General features: G+C 42.8%; 1 protein-coding gene and 1 pseudogene across 1 annotated transcript in view; both read right to left on the bottom strand.

Annotated features, from left to right (window-relative positions):
- Positions 1–2,378: 2,378 nt before the first annotated feature.
- The window catches only part of GPA33 (glycoprotein A33), a 299,569-nt gene continuing 287,365 nt past the window's right edge, over positions 2,379–14,582 (bottom strand). Inside the window, exons 6-7 of the mRNA XM_069635968.1 lie at positions 11,990–12,116; positions 2,379–3,081 (exon numbers count right to left, since the gene is read on the bottom strand). Of these exons, the coding sequence (XP_069492069.1) occupies positions 2,922–3,081; positions 11,990–12,116 (287 nt within the window). The 3' untranslated portion in view covers positions 2,379–2,921. The remainder of the gene's footprint in view (positions 3,082–11,989; positions 12,117–14,582) is intronic.
- Positions 6,109–9,281, bottom strand: LOC138526549 (large ribosomal subunit protein eL8-like; annotated as a pseudogene).

Raw genomic sequence — 14,582 nt, 5'->3', positions numbered from 1 at the left:
GTAGACAAATGTGGGCATAAGTGAACTTTGCTGCCAAATGGACAACTCCTAGGAGGATGTGCAGCACTACACTCTGCCTTCTGCGCTGCCCCACAGATCTATGAATAGCTTATAGTTTCCCCCACGTTTCCATTTTCGGATTTGTAGTTCTACATTTATAATATAAAAGCCTGGATAGTACAAGACAGCCACGCACATCACACCAGTGCAACCAGCATCCAGGGCCTCATTGGAAGAACTAAAGGTGCATTTAAGAGCATATTTACTGCAATTTGTCAATTTAGGAACAAATGCATTCAAAACATCTCTGCAGGTGATTCATATAACGCAAACCTAGCTAGAAAGCAACAGTGGATTGCTGCTTAATCAGTGACCCAAACCATTGTGCTTTGATTGGCTTATTCAGAGCACTACCAAAACTTTGCACTGCAAGCCACCGTTTTACTGCCATCAGCGGAGTGGCACTAACAAAGCCAAGACCTCCACTTCCCATTTCAAAATGCATAAACCCCAGTTGCATGAACAGTCTCTCTGCAACCACATCACCGTGTGACAGTGTTATACTCATCACAAGATGGGCTTTTAGCACAAGCCTTCGGCAGGCCAATAGCATTTGCCCATCGGGCCAAACGCATCTTTAAATGCCATGATTAAATGTCAGCAATAAAATGGGCACAAACACGTGAAAATAATGAAAGGGTTTAACAGAAAACACAGACACACAATGCAAACAAAACGAGTAGAGCAAGGAAACACTATTCTGCCAAGCCTCATACATCTGGGACTCTGCCGATTAAGTTCACGGCAGAGACACCCAGAATGTTCATGTTTCAGCAAATCCCAATGCTAGACGCAAAGGAGGGACCAACGACTCCACTACCCATATTAATAGCTTTTGCTCCACTAGGTTTTGTGTGCCTTGAGGGTAGGCAGTACGAGTTAATTACAAGGATTTGATACATCAAAAAGAGGGATAAATACCCACTGTACTAGGATACAAAAGAAAACGTACAATCTCAATTTCTAACTAGCCGCGATAACGAAGAGCCTTGGTATCAGCTCAGGGAACAGAAAACTCAATGCTAGAACCCAGTAGTGGTGCAAGTGAGTGAACAATTTTCAAAAACCAGAACTGTCAAGTGCCCTCTCCTACACAAAATGTTGGTTCGACATTCGTGGTCTCTGTTATAAAGCAACTGGCTTGGACGTCCAGCTGTCCCCTATCCCACTGAAAGGCTTTCTGCCCATCCACTGGGCTCTTGCAAACATGTAACCCCACCTAAAAGGTGCAAAGTAACAGTATTTGATGACCATTTCAACCAGTAATTGCAGGGTACAAACATATTTTTATACAGTGCAAAGCAAGACCGGAGTGTTGGCGAAGGATCAGTAACCACATGGAAAGAACACAGTTTCCTGAAACACACCTCTCGCAACTTTCATAAAATTGAACAGACGTTTGTACTGAACTAAGTTAGGCTAAGCTAGACAAGTATGGAATAAAGGGGAAAACATGTGATCACGAGCAAAGTGGATCCTCAAATACAAGCTGCATCAGCCCCACCCCAACCAGACCTACAGCCTTTGAACCCAAGCAGTTGGGTTCCCCAAGGTGGATGAATTCAGATGCTTTTGGGGGTGATCCCATTGATGTCAAAGGAGACCAACACTTTCTTGGAGATTAATGATTTGTGGGAAGGTGAGCCCACAAACGGTCTACGAGATATTTCAATGGTCTAGGAGGTGCACATGATTTAGAAGAGGATGGCGCCATTCAAATGAGAACGAGGCAAGCAAGCAAGCAATTCTACCTATAGATTTAGCAGAACTTCACCAAGACGTGACTGGGGTGCCTAGATCCTCATGGTTAAATGTACAATGGTAGAGCTTAATGCACTTTGTAGCACTAGGTTTCATCTTCGATCTCCACCAAATTCTCAACTCTTTCACCCCCTGTCCCCATCATGCATCAAAGCGTGTGCTGTAAGATTTTGTATTGCAGCATTTCTGTACATTTTTCTTGTCATTTGGAAAAATGTTTTAGAGCTTGGCAACAGCTTTCCACTACAGGCCACATGAATTCATTTTTTTAAATGAACAGTTTTGGAAAGAGCATTAGAAACATTTTGCTAAAAACAGGTAATAAGTTGTACAAATTTAGCTGGAATCTCCCCATAGTGGTCTGCTTGTTGGGTAACATTTAGGGGACTTTTAGAGAAAATATGAACACCAAAAGAGGAATTGAAGTACTTGCACAACGATATTATGTGTTCCAATACGTTTCCTCCTCCCATCACGTGCAAGTAATAACGATAAACCAAAAGATACTTCCCCCATCATCAAGAGCAATCAATGAAAATGCAAAGCTGTTGGAACCATTCAAAATATACACACTTTTTTTTATTAAAAAGAAAAATAATGTCAGCCCTAAAAAATAGAAATGATACAGATAGTAGGATCAGAGACCAACTAGATTTAAAAACTGTCATCCGAAAATGTATGTATTTATTTTTCTCCAAAATGGCACCTCGAACAGAGTTTATTCAGAAACAGCGAGTGTGGTCAAATTGTTAAAAAATAGTAGCGCCAATTTAATCATGTTCTTTTGGATGCAGTCCCTGGACCAGATGCCAGCGCTAGCTATTCGCTTCATCTTCACCCCACTGTATCAAATGCAGCCTGGTCTAGTACACATGCTGCCAGTGAACCCAGAGCAGCCATTAGACCTGCGGTCATAAGCCGCACTGAACCAGCACAAGTTCACCTACTGTGCTTCATGCAATCTCGGTCTCTAGTATCTGTACCTGGCTTCAGAATGCCGCAATCCTACCCACGTCATTCAATGGCTCGCTTAAAACGCAGCATCGTAAAGGCTGCAAAGTTCATCTTTCCCCCCTCCACCAACTCCCCCACTCAGGTGTCTAGGCGTCTACTTCATTTGGAATCATTCTGGGCTTGTTGGCTGGTGGCATGGGTGGTCCTGCACTTCTCTGGTCATGCTCTTCGTCATCGTCATCATCATAATCGTCCCGCTGTCTCCCCGGCTTTCTTTGTTCAGTTTGCTCGGCCTCTTCTCGTTCACTGAAACACACAATAATTGAAGTATGAGCGAGCACAAGGAATTCAAGGAAGTGGGTCATACTGTTCTGCCATTCCATTCAATCCCATCATATGTTTACAGACTACACATGCTCCAAATGGTCAATGGGCAGTTATTTCTGTTCTAAAGATTGCGCTCTACCTTTTGGAGCTAAGTGAAAAATCCTTGGATGGGAATTTACTGGCAGTACAATATGGAGTGATCAAGATGTTAATTGTCAAGTTTAAAAACAAGTTTGCCAAATGTTAAAGTTTATTTCAGAAGAAATGTTCAAAGGTGAAAGTGGAAGGATCCAATACAAAGGGATTAAACATTTTTGGATGGAAGGATTAAATTAAGGTTTCCATTTTCTCATTAAAGGTATTGTTTATTGGTGATTAGGAAGAACAATGCACCATGACCCCATTTTGAGGTTTCCACCAGGGTATTGGGGGACTAAATAATGAGGTTAATATTCTGAAGGCATGTCATTCCTGCTTCCAGGCTTCGCAGTGAATGACACCAAAACATCTCTGGCATGCTTCCCACTTCTCCTCCCAACCTTTCTCTCTTACACAGTGAAGGTCTGGATTGCAGCCTCCGGGCTTAGCCATGAATGCCCCCCCCCTGACATCTGTGGCTCCTAAACCTCACTGGTGCATCAATTTCTCTTCCCAACCTCGCTCAGTCAAGATTTGTAATTAATCATCCAGGCTTATCTGTGAATCTCCCCCGACTTTATGCGCACCCTACTCCTTGCACTTTGGAGCAATGATCGGACTAATGTAGCTGGTTACAAATCCCTAATACACATACAACAATAAAATAAGTGTTCTCTTCACAAATGTTCGACCACGTAAGAGAATGGCAGAGATGCATGTAGAAGCTTTTATCCAGAGATGTATTTACATCAAATGCATAAAACCGCTGAGCACAGAGACTGAAGGAAAGTTATGTTTCTGGCAGGGATGTACATTTTATTAAATTACCCATTTAAACTGTTAACACATTCTGTAAACATTGAACAGTTGACTCAATGCCTCCCCACCACGGCCTTCTGTCTGGTTTCTCAGGGAGAGGTTCCCATCTTCTGTTGGATCACTGTGCCCCACCAGCGCAAAATAACAATCTTGTCTGATCTGCACAGGTAAGATGCAGACATCAACTGCCAGGAATTGCACACTCAGAAGACTTGACCACGTCCTACAAGACATCTTGCCCATTTTTAAGGTCCATGTCAATCACAGTTTCATGAAAGCCTTCTGCCCAAAGGGTTTTCAGTTGAAGGCTAAGCTGGAGAACCCTCAGTGACAGTTCAATTCAGTCTATTGTCATAAATTGCCTAATTACATATAACGTGAACAGCTCTCGATCAAAGAAAGTTTGACTGGAAAGCATTCCACATATATGCATTCTAAACTATTGGCTTTGATACAATCTTTCTTCAAGCACAATTGGAAAACATTCAGAACATTATTTGAATATTTTAGATTGCATTATAAGGTTAAAACGGTTTCAGACAGCCAAGAGGCACTTCCCAAAAGTCATTCAGAAGCTGCATGACTGCAGATGCAGAGAGGCAGAGCCTGGAGGACAAGACATGACCCACAAGACATAACCTGCCTGGGAAAGAAGCGAGCAATCGGAAAACTTCACGACCAGTCCAAGACGGTAAATCCAGTGGAACGTCCTAAAATGAGCACTTTGCCAAAATGTTCCATATTCTGATTTGTAATGCTTGCTTCAACAATATGGAGGCAAAACTAAATCTCAGAGCTGAGCTGGCTTGGAAACCACTTTTGAATGCCTTTACCCTAAGTCAGTAAAAATCTTGCCAATTTTTCCAAATTCTATTTTTTGACAGTTTCAATATTTCGGGGGCAAGATTTGCCAACTTTTGCAACATACATTTTTCTTTTCCATGATTACACAATTAAGAGGCACCCAAATATGGGTGGTATTGTTTTGGTACAGGGTGCAAATATACCCTGTACTGCCCTTCATACCTCTTTGGTCAGGTTATGTCAATCCATCAAAGCAAAGAATAAAGGGTAGAGGCATCCGTGCAGGAGGATTGAATAAGCTTTACTTGTAGAACTCATCCATGGCTGTAGGAGATTGCTTTTATGGATCTAAAGGGTTATTCAGAGGTTGTTCTGTATACCCGCATTTGCCGCTGGCTTGCCAAGCCACAGCATCTCAATTGGGAGTATGATTTGAGGTTTTAATGTGTCACAATGGCACATTGAGCCCCCCACCCCGATTTGGTGGTTGGAGGAATTTTAAACATTTTACAAGTGAATAGAAAAGTCGGATGCAGAGCATCAACTCAACTGCTTTATTGCTAATACTGGGAAATGTATATTGTTTGTTTGGCTATGCTAGTTGTAATGCTCACATATTGGCTCTGCAATAGAACAAATATACATACATGCTAAACAAGAGTGAGCACATTCTTAATGTGTTTCCATTTGGTAGTATGAAAGACACGATATTGCAAGTGCAAAAACCTTTTGATTTAGTGATACAACTGTGTAGGGGAAATAGTGATATTACCTGAAGTTTATCATAAACACAAGGGTAATAAGTATAGGTACATAGAAAATATTGCTGTCCAATAGTAAAGCCTGTAAGCTGTTCAGGGATGGTAGTTTCTCGACCCAACCTTCTCCAGAGCATTGCTTCAGCACTATTTACTGCCACACAACCTGCCATATCCTCACATAGGCCTTTCGAACATCTTTGTGGTAGAGGTTAGGCTTTGACATGAAGGGTATGATGGAAATCTCAACACCAGCCTTCTTCTTTGTTGTTGCAACATCCTTCATTTTATTCTAGATGTGTTGCCCCCCCTTACCTCTTCTCCTAGATTTGATGTTAAAAGCAAAAACCCAAGGATAATCTCCCGAGACATATTATAGGAGACATTGTGTAGAAGAAACAGGCAAATGGAATGGCCTAAAAGACCTCTACACTCCAACCAATTCTTGCAAATCTTTTTTTTTTTTTTTTTTTTGACAACTGTCACATTTTATTTGTATGTACAGAACAAACATGGTTACTTTAGCCCAGCTTGGTGGCCAGTTCCTTTGCCTTGGCCATCTCCAGTTAAGCCACACGGGCCACAGACTTGGGGCCCAAGATGCCACCACACCAGTGACGACGAATCTCGTCGTATCTGTCATTGTAGTTGGTCATGACAGCCTCCACCAGCTTTGCTAATGCACCTTTATCTTCTGGATTAACTTGTGTCAAGGCAACAGAAGTGCAGGTCTTCCTGTGGACCAGACGTCCCAGCCTCGCCTTACCCTTGATGATACAGTACGGGACACCCATTTTACGGTACAGTGCAGGTAGGAACACAACCAGCTCGATAGGATCCACGTCGTGTGCGATTACCACCAACTGGGCCTTCTTGTTTTCCACCAAGGTGGTTACTGTGTTGACACCTGCCCGAAGCACCGGTGGTCTTTTCGTAGGGGCATCCCCTTTGCCGGCAGCCTTCTGTTCTGCACGAGCCAACAGTCTCTGCCTCTTTTCTTGTTTAGTCTCTGGCCTGTATTTGTGCGCCAGCTTAAAAAGCTGAGTAGCGGTCTGCCTGTCCAGTGCCTGTGTGAACTGGTTGATTGCAGGGGGCACCTTCAGTCGCTTGTACAGGATGGACCTCTTTTCTGTGATTAATGGGGCCACTATTTTCCATAAGGGCTTTTCTTCAGGTGCTCACATTTTGGACAGAGCACAGGGTACACGCCAGAACAGTGCCTTAATACTAATTATGCTATAATTAATGTTCTCTTTTCTTCCTGATCTTTTTTGTATCTTAATCAATCGCAATAACATTCTCATTCTGCTCATCATCAGGCAACATATGTTCCGAATACAACTAGTTTTTAACTCCCACCAGTAGTCCTCCAAAGAGGCGTCCTTTGTTGCCCTTCTAAGCACCCACAATGAAAATGGTAACCATCTAAATTACTAGAGTACAATTAGGTTGTATTTCAACAACAACTCGGCAAAGCTGTCCTTTTGGAGGAGGTGGGAGTGGCCTCTCGTGCTCCAGTTAGCCACTCTACAATTTCAACAACTAGAAAGGGCGGGAACCGATGGTACACTTCTCAACGACTCCCACCCCCCTCTGGTCATCAAACTGGAGTGTGGCTCACGGAGTCGAGGTACTTTATGCGCCACCTGTGAACACTGCTTACATTTCGAACAACAATCATTTGATACACTCTTATCTATTATGTAACCCAGATAATTCAAAGACGACTGATTTGAGTGAATTGAAGCAGTAGTTTCAAGCAGTATACAGTGGACTCATGCCATTTAACAGCTCAATGAATACAAAATCGCAAGATTTTAAAATTCGTAGAGTCAGCATTTTGTGAAACAAGCCCAATAAATCAGAACGATTTATATCTTTTTGCAAATTAGCAATTTGAACTTGCAAAACATTATTGATAAGAGCAGGTCGTTAAAACTATATGATCAAGGGAAACTACTGCTTGATTGCTCACTGTTTGTGACTCTGCTGAAGTCCGTGCTGTTGCAAGAGTCTGATTGCCACAGTTAATGGCAACCGTCAAAGGTACATTCCGGGCATCATTAACCTTTGAGTCTGTTGATCGATTCTGCATTGGCAATAAGTCAGCAGGCTCTTTCTGGGCAAGAGTGTTACTAGAATGCACTAGTCGAGCCGTGGCTGGGTCATTGTCATGTGCCAAGTCTTTGACAGCCAGCTAGTTAGTGTAACTGCACTCTGTGAATACCTGCTCTTCTGACGTAGTTCTCTCTTGCGTTGCTTTTTCGATCTGAAACGCATCACCAGAGTCATTGTGGAGTTAATGGGCTGCTCGCTGGATTCTATAATTGTGTCGCTGGATTTGATAATTGCGGATTGTTTAGCCAATAGCTTTTGCCGGCGTTTTTGCATGCATCTTTCCTTTTGGGTGGGGTTGTGAATAGAGGAATCAGCTGGTTCATCCAACGCATGTCGGCCGGCTTGAGTCGTGGCAAGATTGATCACTTCGTCAGTTACAGGTTGCGACTTACTTGACAGGTTGCACACGTGTCCAGACCTGCTCTTATCAATAATGTTTGCAAGTTCAAAATTCCATCTCCTTGCCAACTAATGTCTTCATGTATCTGTCCACATAGTTCTAATATGATCCTTATGGCAAATTGAAGCACTCCAAAACTCGCATTGAAACTAGTTTCTAGGGTGTCTCATACTGGGCTTGAAGCTGGAGTGGCAATAGCGGGCTCTAATAGACAATCGTTGTCTCCCCCGGTGTTTAAATCAATAAGCCGATTTGGGCAGGCTGATAGTCGCTGGCTATTTTGTAGTTAGGGAGAAATTGGCGGTTTAGCAGCGGAAGACTAAACTAATGGCACTTGGTTTCCATTGTTACTTTACGACTCCTTTACCCTGCTGCAATGAGTAACAGTTCGAACAGAGGATTGTCGGCAATTTCATTCAGCTATTGGTTGTGCCGATTGCGCTGCTCGACCGTAGAACCGGACACATTTGCCACCCTCGCTTTGGCAATGGGAGGTGCCTCATTTCCTGGTCGAAAAAATAAGGATCTTCAACTAGTTGGACTGATTAAGAGGGCCACTCGAAATTAATGGGTCATGTGTCGATTAGTTCAAGCTAGTAGTTCCAGTAGTCGTCTTACATGTTGAATTTGTTAATGACGTTTACCTGGCATCTCTACTTACGGCGCCATAGAAAAAGAAGAAGGGTTTACAGCTGTTGCAGGTCTGTCGGGAGACTCGTCCCACCTATGGACCACTACAGACCACTTGTGCAACCACTTGTACACTGCGCCAAAGTGGAGCTTATGCAGTAGTCCAGTAGAACACTGCTAAGAGACTCCTCCTCCAAGCAAAGGTAATGGCGAACAGACTCAGGCTCCTGCTACTTCACCACTAGAGACCACTTGTGCAACCACTTGCTTAACAAAAATCCATGTGTAGAATGGTATGAAAACAAACACACTGGGTTGAATAAAACCTTTAGAAAACCTTCAAACGCTCAGATATTTGCCAATAAAGGTTAGATACACAACTTAAAATCACAGAGTTTTGGTCAATACATTTGTAAGGTTTTATACAGATTTAGTAGAGGTAACCTTAACTTACCCTTAATGAAAGTTACTGCAGTGTCTTTTTTTAGTTTTGGAATAAATGCTTGGGCCATGCCTGCTGTAATAGCCTGTACTGCACACACTATATGGTATAGCCTTTGGACCAGTACATGGTACACACAAGACATTCCTTGTAAGCCCTGTAAGTAGCATGCGGCACTATATGCAGAGCACACTGGTCATTTGACCAAGCCCTGTGGCCCCTGCATACAGGCTCATATGGCAGGTAGGTACTTTGAACATTTGTCCAGGTCTCTTCCCCCCCACTAATCTACACACCTCTGTTGATCAGTTCAAATTGTAGCCACTCACCTCACACTGATGTATGTGATGGGAAGGGGGCGAGCATGCACACCCACCCTTTGAGGGTGTGTGAGAGCCATTCATCAGCATTCCCCTCACCCTCTGTACTCTACTCATTCACCCACTCACTAGAGCGTGCTGCAGACCCAGCTCTAGATCCGCTTGAACTCCTTTTTCCTTCGATTTAGGAGGGCGGGCAAGGTACACGTTTTGGTTATATGTCGAAATGACACTACCACCATTTTGACTAACTCGCTGAAAACAGGGCTTTTCAATAACTTGGATTCTCTTTCCAAATGGTGGATGGCAGACCAATCCGCCCCCATACCCTCAGTCTCGCCAACCTTTTACCACTGCACTCGTGTTTTTTTTTTTAAAACCCTGCCTCCTCTTCTTTTCAATTCTTTGATGTAACGTCTGTGACAGCCTATTTATTTATTTATTTAGTTTGACACTTATATAGCGCAACTAGCCCGGAGGCATCTGGGAGCTTGTTCTTAAGGGGGTGGTTACAGTAGTTGCTTATCTAAGACTGACAAATGTAGTTACAATCGTTACAAGTGCTTAATGATCAAGTTGCATAGTATAGAAAAGGCAAATGTGTAGCTCAGGCTGCAAATAGATACATAGTATAGACATGGCTAGTGTGTGGGCAGCGCTGGGCTGCATGTTTAGTTCAGGCGAGTTGCACTGCAGACTGGTAGACGCACACCTCATGTTACAGGGGCTGCAGAAAAGAATCGGGCAGCGGGTAGAGTCAGGTGGGTTACAAGGTATAATCAGGCATGAGGGCAGCACAGGGCTACATGGTTAAATCAGGTAAATTACATTACAGGCAGGCCAACTGGCAGAAACACACCTCATGTTACAGGGGCCGCAGCAGTCAAACAAGCATATGGCGAATGAATAGAGCAGTACATCAAAGTTCAGCCTGCATGTGAGGAGCACTACTAGGTTCCGCAGTTAGGCAGTGTGCACGGTGCACCGGAGGTCACTTGAAAGCAGATTTAAAAGAACCGTCTAAATCGAAATCTAACTGGACAAAGAGAAACGGCACAGGTCGGGAGTGTACCAGGTTGTAAGTTGCAATTAAGCAGTGGTTGAAACTTAAGTCAATTTTGGGCATCCCAATCACTTCACACAAGACCACTAGGAATAGGGGGTATGAAAGACAGGTGGCAGCAATTACAATTGCGTTTGGATGAAACGTACGCAAGATATTAGAGTGTATATAGGTCATCAGAATTGCACAGTAAGCAAGGCAAGGCGAGTGGGCGTTGGTGCATCAGACTGCTACTGCGAAAGTTTGAGTAAGTACAAATCGGGTTGCGATTAAGGATGGGCTGGTGGATGTTAATCTGCCTTAAATTGGGTGTGCAGTAGTCGGTGAGGACACAGGCGGCATGGCGTTCTAGGCAGTCAAGCCATTTTCGTGTCACATTAGGTGGTTGCAGAAAGCTAAAGTAGGCTACAGCGCAGGCTGTAAACGTATCACATTAGGTAGATGCAGGTAGGTAAAATACAGGTACAGCAGGAGGGGGAGTGTCATAATGGGTATAGCGCGGAGCTGTACATTTTCACAGTAATGGAGCAGAAGGGGATAGGTCGGTGGTCTGGCAGTTAGTTGGGAAGGAACGCTGTAGATAGTAGCAGGCGCAAACTTACTGAGAAAGAAGTAGTTAGATGCCGCATTGGGAGCTGGTTTGAATGCGAGTGGACATGACTTTAGCTTCATTTTTCATGTGCCTGACCAGGCACCAGACAGGGAGCAGACGGGGCCTTGAGGTGTGGGCTTTCGGGTTGGGGGCTGGCTTCTCGCCTGCCGGCGTCTGATTCGCTGGATAAGCAGAGCAAAGGCAAATCGGGAGCCATGTCGTCAAAAAGTTATGAAACAGGGACTCGCCAGTTTGTTTTTATAAGTCAAAAGTGACTCAACAATTTCTTCTCTCAACAAACATGGCTTTGAACAAGGGGGCTGCCTTTTTTTGGGTTTGTGAAACAAATGAAATGCAACAAATCTCCAGTTTCAGGAACGTTTGTTGGTTTACTCCAGACAGGATTATGGAAAGTTGACATGCTCAGAATACAACCCTGCACAAACCCCCCCCCCTCCCCGAAGTAAAAAAAAAACACAAACCTGTACAAAGAAATCAACAAATGAAGCACATCAAAATGTGGTTGGCGGACATTGTTAAACCTTCGTGCAGCAGTGTTTTATCTCAGAGCACACAGAAACTCCTATCGGCTGTTAGGCAAATGCACCAATTACTGCTAATCTTCACCTATCAGGGCCAATTTGCAACACATTTGTTAAACTATTTTAGTTAGCCAGGTAACTTGGGCACCACGATGGCTCTAGTCAATGGTGGCTGAGGAAAATAAGGTGGTGCGCTTCAACGTCCAAAGTAATGATTCCAACTAGCTGGAAAGTAAGAAGATAATTCAATGTGGAACTTACGCCATCTCATAGTCTTCCTTGTCCTCTCGGTCGCGGCAACAGCAGCAGTAAGCAATGATCCCTATCAGGAGAATGCCAGCAACACTTCCACCGATAATCCCGGCGTAGAAGCCAATGTTCATGGATGCTTGGAGGAGAAAATTAGACTGTCAGAGAGCTGGAAGCATGATCTTACACTGCCACACAGAGGCTTATAGACGAGTGGAGTCATTACTACATATCACCATGCATAGTACAAGCAGTGTCCACAAGCGGACAAAGTCAAAAACTCCCATCAAATCGAGCATACAAATCAAAATGTGTGACGTTTTACACAGCTCATCAATTTCTATGTTACCAATAAATAAAAAGGGGACGAACCAGACACTCCAGTGTTGGTTACAAAAATTGATATTCCATATAATTTTGGCAATATATACTTCCCTGGCAGTCTTATTGATAGGGGTTTACCCAGGAGACAGAACACAATCATGAGATTTCTGCATACTCACTCCTATAGAAGAGCCTACGGGAATATTAAAGATAACAATTGAAAACAGGCTGGGTTTGCTGAAGACAGTCTTTCTGAGCCCAGCTTTCTTACTGGAGCAAGACAGCACGCTAGCTGCTTGCTCAGTCATCCAATGCTGGAGACAACCCTGCTAGCCTCATTCTCTCTCCCTCATCTTGTGCAGGGGACACCCCCGCATTGCCCAAGTCTCCTGGCAGTCCCCACTCTGTTCCCTCGTATGACTTCACCACCTGCTGACCCACCAGCATCTACATCCAACCTTCCTTCCTTCCTTCCTTCCTTCCTTCCTTCCTTCCTTCCTTCCTTCCTTCATTCATTCATTCATTCATTCATTCATTCATTCATTCATATATTATGCCATGTCTCGGGTTTAGATTTCATCACCACAAGGAGACCATAATAGATACATTACCACCAATAGAAAGCCCTGAACTTATTAACATTAATGCATGCTGCTACTGAATTGAATGATGGTTGCCATAGGCACTTTTGCCCAAGATCTCAAGCCAAGTACCTTTATAATAAGGAACATCAGTACAGTGATGGGTGGGGGAAGTGGGAAATCACTTGGAGGAATCAATATGTGGCCCAAAGTACTGAGGTACAGAACAGCCAGTACTTGTTCAAAGGTGTGTGCCTTGTTATCACATATTTGAAAGATGTTGACCAGTGTACCCCAAAATCGCCAGTGACATTGACGGTGCATATGTGATACCAGACAGGTGCCGTGATTAGGTCTCCACCGTGCAGTTAACATTGAGGATTAACCATATGTATAACACATGTCAATTCATATAAGGAAAATATCTGATTATTCAGAGCAAACTATTGCTAAATAATTCAACTTAATAAAACTGACAACTTTGAAATTTTGAACAAGGTTTAACCAATTATGAGAAACAATCTCCCCTCCTTCAAACAATGTGATTTTAATAATCAGAAATGTCTCAAACAAATGTATAAGGGTCCGATTCCCAGCTATCAAATCAGCCTGTGTTTCTTTTGATAACAGGTCAAATTTAAGCCCAGCAATCTCGAGACAATTCTCCATACATGAAAGATGATGGTATGCAATTCCAAAAGTACATGGCAATTTTGTTGCAGATTCTAACAATGCAAGATGCTGCAATATCATTCTTGACAGTTTTACTTCTCTGTTCCTCGAGGGTTTCAATCCGTCATCTTTCTGAAATGTGTAACCTTCCCATCCTTGTTCATTCAAGCAAATGTGATTGCAACAATAAACTATTTCCATGATCATTACCTTGAAGCAACAATTTGATTTGTCGTCAATACAACCTACTGGAGACTAAAATGCATTATTTGGTAGTGTAGCTTTCCTAGGGTTAGTCCTTAGTGAGGGTGCGTTTCTTGGAAAATTACAAATCCACATATTCAGCAAAATACAGTTCATTTAGGCCTCTAAAATGAAATCAGATGGCATCAGTCAAAATACTGAAATGGGATTGTAATGTAAAAAGTTACGGTTCTTAAATTCGGTTTTATATCTTGCCCATTGTGGAGTATTTTTATGTCAATCATTAGGTTAAAAAATGTAGACCAGTTCCCAAAATGTGCCTAGCTCTAAAGTTACTGTCAGAAGATTGTTCCTGCTACATCTAAAATGATGAGGTCTGCAAGGATAAATTCCTAAAACTTCCAATTCTACATGGTCGCTATACCTATAGGTTTTGTCTGACTTTAAAACTTTGTGAGGCGCATTCCTTGTATTTGTGCTGAAGTCCATCAGGCAGAATGGTGGTGTGTCCATGCATGGAACACTGAGGCTGCCATTACAGTGTGCCATGTACACATGCTATTGTAGAAATAAATGTAGGACTAATGTTGCTGATACTTCTAATTGTATTGAAAATAGAAAAATATGTGTTTCTAAATCTTAAACTAGGTAATTTACATCTAGTTACATTTAATATTGGTTTACTCAATGACCATCATTGCATTTTTTATGTTAAAAACAAATGTATATTGCCAAATTCTGATTACCATGACTGCTGGTACAGATGCTTTTTTTATTTAAAGGAGAGTCATATTAGTCCTATTAGTTTAACAACATCAATGTCA

This window comes from Ambystoma mexicanum, chromosome 7p, assembly GCF_040938575.1.
Source record: "Ambystoma mexicanum isolate Mex_15411 chromosome 7p, UKY_AmexF1_1, whole genome shotgun sequence".
Classification (NCBI taxonomy): domain Eukaryota; kingdom Metazoa; phylum Chordata; class Amphibia; order Caudata; family Ambystomatidae; genus Ambystoma; species Ambystoma mexicanum.
This window is presented reverse-complemented; position numbering and strand designations above follow the sequence as displayed.